Source organism: Triticum dicoccoides, chromosome 1A, assembly GCF_002162155.2.
Source record: "Triticum dicoccoides isolate Atlit2015 ecotype Zavitan chromosome 1A, WEW_v2.0, whole genome shotgun sequence".
Lineage (NCBI taxonomy): Eukaryota > Viridiplantae > Streptophyta > Magnoliopsida > Poales > Poaceae > Triticum > Triticum dicoccoides.
Genome location: NC_041380.1, coordinates 14985832 through 14991487, shown reverse-complemented (window position 1 = coordinate 14991487; position 5656 = coordinate 14985832). Strand labels below are relative to the sequence as shown.

General features: G+C 41.3%; 1 protein-coding gene across 1 annotated transcript; it reads left to right on the top strand.

Moving 5' to 3' along the window:
* The first annotated feature begins 2620 nt into the window (after window positions 1-2620).
* On the top strand, window positions 2621-5358 carry LOC119358984. Its single transcript, XM_037625353.1, has 5 exons — window positions 2621-2886; window positions 3013-3171; window positions 4072-4182; window positions 4495-4561; window positions 4642-5358. Exons 1-5 carry the CDS (start codon window positions 2683-2685, stop codon window positions 4914-4916), a joined length of 816 nt encoding a protein of 271 aa, XP_037481250.1. The 5' UTR covers window positions 2621-2682; the 3' UTR covers window positions 4917-5358.
* The last annotated feature ends 298 nt before the right edge of the window (window positions 5359-5656 follow it).

Below are 5656 nucleotides of genomic sequence, written 5' to 3'. Positions count from 1 at the left end.
CATGATTGACTAGCTTTCTAATCCCTTGTTTTGACTTTTGAGATTGTAAATTTGCACAATGCATGTAGTGTTGCTTGATTGCTTGTTTTGAGAGTGTTTTATGATTAAGATGCTTTAATTAATTGAACCAAGCAATTGTATTTTAGATAATTATGTTTATGTTCGACGATTTATGTATATATAACATTTAATGTTTCAATATTCCTCTCCCTGATTGCCAAGCAAATCTTCAAATTTAGCCACAACATTTTATTTATTTGATCTCTTTCTAGTTAAGTTACTGTGTTAGGGATAACTCAAAATTAAATTAACACACATATCTATTTAGCCTCCCCTCTCACTAAAACCCAGCTAATTAGATAATATTTTCCATTCTATTTATAATATGTGGCATCCCTATGGTATAAGCGGCCTAGGATACAACATACTGCAGTAACCATACCCATTCCACATTATTACAACGTGAAGTCCAATTGTAATTCAATGGTTGGCTTTTTGTAGGCTGATACCCGAAAACTCATGGGACACGGATTAGAAATAGCCTCACGGACCCATTGGGTACCATTTGATAGGTGGGCCCACATGGAAGTGGCCCAGGTCATATAGCTAGTCTCGAAGCCCAATGACCCAAAGGTGAATACATGTCTGTACTTGTGATGTATGCAAGGCTAAATATATGTAATGTAATATGAGCAGACTTTTAATATTGTTATTGTTGTCATACACACCGTTGTGGTTCTTTTTTTTTTATTGTGGATGTCCAGCGGACAAGACACGAGCAGAAGCTGTGATCCGTTAATGTTTTCATGGCCGAGAAAATGGGAAATGGATGTACATGAATATGGTCATAGATTTGAAAGAGGGTTGACTGTCCAACATGGCCTCATTGCCATCCGCAGATAAACTAGGGACCTCTAGTGCGAAAATGCCTTTTGGAGCTCGGCCTCCATGGAGGCCGGTTTTTTAAAAACACAAAATTCATGAAAATTCATATTTTTACAATTCAAAAAAATCTGAAAAAAATTATAGATATACATGGAGGCATAACACACATGTGTATAAATTTTTAGAACGAAATACGTTGAAATGAAGGCTGTGCAAAAAAGACAAATCTGGGGCTTTTTAACACATGTTACTATTCATTCTCAAAGTCCCGAAATTTGTCTTTTTTGTATAGGTCGCATTTTGAAGTTTTTCATCTTGAATTTTTACACACACATACATTTCATCTGTGTATAGTTGCATATTTATTTTCAGAATTTTTTGATGTCAAAAAGTTTGAATTTTGAATTTTTCAAAAATAAAGGGCTCCATGGAGCTCGGTCACCAAAACGCCCTACTCCCTCTAGTGGACACTCATTGTCGTCCAATAGAGGTGCCGATACCTGAACCGAGGCACTAATGGTCTGACCCACTCCAAAGCGCTCAGTTACGCAGGATAACAATATTAATAAATTTTTGGTGTATACTTTAAAAAAGTTCAGTGTGTATTAGGGGAAAATGTTCATTGTATGTTAAAAAAATTTAACCACATATAAAAATTGTTCATCGTATATTAGAAAAAAAAATTGATGTGTATTAAAAAATGTTTACCCTCTATCAAAAATGTTCAGTGTCTATTAAAAAGGTGTTCAATATATATTAGAAAAGTTTGCCGTACAGAAAACTATAAGAAAGGAAAAAGGGAAGAAAACCAGGGAAAAATCAAACCCCAAGATAAGATAAAAATAAAGTAAAATCATAAAATGTGAAAAAAAAACCATAGACAAACCAAAAAAAATAGAAGAAAAGTAAAAAAACTACGTAGCATTCAGCGAACAAAACAGAGCAACCGCACGCGAACTCTGGAACTAGGCTGACTCTGTCTCAGCTGCAAGCGTCAACTAGGGTTGTTGATAAATCATACTCCGTTCGTTCCAGAATATAAGGTGTGATTTCCATGCAAGTCAACCATTTGAATGTTTGACTAAAAATATACAATGAAATAACAACACCTGCAATACTAATAGACAAAATATGAAACTACTTTTCATGATCGATCAAATTATATAAATTTCATATTGTGGATATTGATATATATTTTTAAAAAACTTGGTCAAACAAGCACTCATTTGGCTTTTGAAAAAACAAATACACCTTATATAAAGGAAGGAATAGAGTACTTCTTTAGATGTTTCGATAAATTATTATGTAACAAAAAAACAAATTAGAAGCGAATGGTTCAAGTCTACCATGGTTCAAGTCCTAGACTTGACACTAATGCTCGCATTTTTCTGGATTTGTTTTAGGTCTTTAGGCAACATGCGTTCAGCGGGAGGAGACGTTTCCGTCGACTACGAAGATGTCTGTGGCGACTTTGTCAATTTCAAGATGATGTGCCAGCTCAATCTCTCGAAAGAGGTCAAAGGGGTGGGTTGTGTCTGCCTGTATCCGTAGACATAAGTGTGCGAGCATTTCCGTCTGTATACTTTAAAAAACAACTCAACTCGGACTTAAGAAAACTCAACATGGACTTTGGTGGGCCGTGAGAAAGCACATTTAACGTCAAGCCCAACCCAAACCACAGTGGGAGAGAAAACAAAAACTTAAACCCATATCTAAACCCCTAGTGGGCCACACGGCTCTTCGTCTCGGCTCGATCCCCATTTCTCCCTTCCTCCCGCTAGGGTTGCGCCGCCGCCAATGGCCGCCGCCGCAGCCGCCGCCGCCATGGCGCGCAGGCTGCTCTCCCCCTCGGCCTCCACCTCCGCCCGCTTCCTCCTCTCCCGCCACCTATCCTCCGCCCCTTCTTCCTTCCCGCGCGGCGGCGCCCCGGCGGCGCTGATGGACATGCTGCGCCCGGCGGCCGTCGCCCCCCAATCCTTCCATCAGCTGATCCGCAATGCTGTAGGTGCACCACCCCTCTCCCGCTCCAGCTTCTTACACACGATCTGCGGTGCTACGTTTCCTACTGGTTGCTCAAATTTGGTGATGGCTGAAATTGTGCGTTCGCCGCTGGTTGTTTCTTTGCAGGGGATATCGACCACGAGGAGCCTACTTGCTGATGATGATGCAATGGTCCCTGTTTCTTCCCCGTTGTCGTCGCCGTTGGGGGCTGCGGAAGGGACCGACAACAAGGGAGCAGTGGTGAAGCGGACGAAAGTCCAAGCCATCAAGAAGGACATCAAGCAGGTAAACATCAATTCAGTAACTCAGTTGTACTCCCTCCGTAAACTAATATAAGAGCGTTTAGAATACTAAAATAGTGATCTAAATGCTCTTATATTAGTTTACAGAGGGAGTAGTAGTTAGTTATATTCCTCAGAGATATCCTAAAACGCTTGACTAAGCACATGTGTTGTGTAGCTCTGTGACAGCCATGTCAATTGTCAAGTATGCAGTTTTCTGGAAGCTTCCCTTCAACATGTAGTTTTGTCGAAATACATGTCATTTCCATGAAACTTACTGAAAATTGCTTAGGCGCATGAAGCTTTTTATGCACCTCATCTACAATTGTTAAATATGTGTTCCTGAGATCTGCAATGGCTACTTAGCCTACTGTTAGTCATAACGATGAAAGTAGAAAGCTTCTAGTGCATGTCTGCCCTTAGCAGAAGCTGCAATTGTTTCTTCATGCCAATTGAAAATGTGTTTGTAGCTTCTATCCATCACTCAATTTATGCATTGGCTGGTAAACATTTTCTTATCCCATTTCACTGGAATACAATGGTGAGCACGTAGAGAGATTAAGGCTGTGCAGCATACTTTATCAGCTGGTTATTCATCACTAAATTCATATATTAGTTGGAAAACATTTGCTTACCTCACTTAGCTGCAATACAATGATGGACACGTAGAGAGACTAAGGCTGCCCAGCAGACTTTATCAACTGGTTATATTCATTGCTGAATTTATATGTTGGCTGGAAAACATTTGCTTATCTTACTTCGCTGGAATATAATAATGGGCATGTAGAGAGACTAAGGCTGCCCAGCAGACTTCATGAACTGGTGTACTGCTCATAATATATTGCTAGTACCATCAAGAGATATTTGTTTCTCCAATTGATCTTAATGTTCCTGGTTGTTTTAGAGCCCCAATAAGGTAAATCTGGTAGCCAAGCTGGTTCGAGGAATGCGCGTGGAAGATGCCCTTTTACAGTTGCAAGTGACGGTTAAAAGGGCTGCGAAAACATTGTACCAGGTTCGGCAATCAGCAAAAAAAATAATGTTACCTACTCAAGTAACTCTACTTTCTGCGATAGGCATGGTTTTCGAGTCGCGACTCATGCGAGTCGCTCTGGGGCAGCGACTCTGAAGAAGTCGAGCCTGCGTTGTGACTAGTCGCGACTCAGAGTCGTGAGTCGACACTAAGCTGAGTCGACCATATTTTTGCGACTCATAGACTAGTCGTCGACTAGTCGCGACTAGTCGAGCGACTCGAAATCCATGGCGATAGGTCCAGACTGACCATTGATGTTTTTAAATAAAAATTTCTTCCTATCAATTGCTGTAGGTTATCCATTCTGCTCGTGCGAACGCAGCTCACAACCATGGACTGGATGCAGATAAACTTATTGTGGGTAAGATTGCCACAAAGCTGCTCACATTTACGTCAACATCTGCAATAAATTAGATCTCATCTCCCTCCTTGACACTGCAGAAGAGGCTTTTGTGGGAAAAGGACTTTATCTTAAGAGGTTGTCTTACCACGCCAAAGGGAGGTGTGGTGTCAGGGAGAGACCTAGGTGCAGGCTGACGGTGGTGGTCAGAGAAGCCACAGCCGAGGAGGAAGCCAAGATTGCGAAACTCAGGGTCATGAACTACAAGAAGCTCACCCGGAAGGAGAAGCAGCTCATGCCGCACCGGCTTATCGAGGTCAGCCCCAAGTGGGCTCGCAAAAGGAAAGAGGAGGAGGAGGCTGGTGCTTCAGCGTAGTACGAGTTTCCGTTTGCAGCAGGGTCCGTCTTTCTTCCCGGGCCTGGAGCCAGAGACTAGTAGCTGGATCTGTACTGAAGAACAGCCGTGGCGTGGGGTTCCATACTGAAGAATCTGTGATCTCGTCTGCCTGACCAGCCTCTGTTGTGTTTGTGTCATCCATACGAAATCTTTCAAGACATTTGCTCTAGTTGACAATGAATAAGTTGACCTCTGATGTGTTGTTCGGCACGTCTGTTCTTATACATGCCATCGGTCTGTTTCTTGAATTCATGGAGCAGTGGAAGTGCTGGTTCTTTTTGTCTCGGCAACGCTAGTTGTGCGAACCACATTTTGAATTTTTGATACTAGTTGCCGCCTCCCCTCAGAAGTTGATATTTAAGGGTGTTTAGGTTGTGGGTGTGTTATTTTTTGAAAAGTTGTTATGAATGGTGTTAATCAATGGTTAGATATTCTCTCAAATTCTGGACCGAATAAAATGCATTTCTTGCAACTTGATTAATTTTCCTTGTTGAGAAGATGCAGCCTGATTAGTTGTCTGTTGAATACTCCCAAACCTAATAGCTGAGTAAATCGGAGTATTATTAGATTATTTATTTTAAGATTTAAGTCCGGCCTGCCAAACCTAATACTCCCTCCATTCTACAATGACTGTTATGGTTTTAGTAGTTTAAATTTTGAACAAGCACACCTAGCAGCCCAGTCAAGACAGACTTGAAAAGTAAGGGGAAACAAGAAAA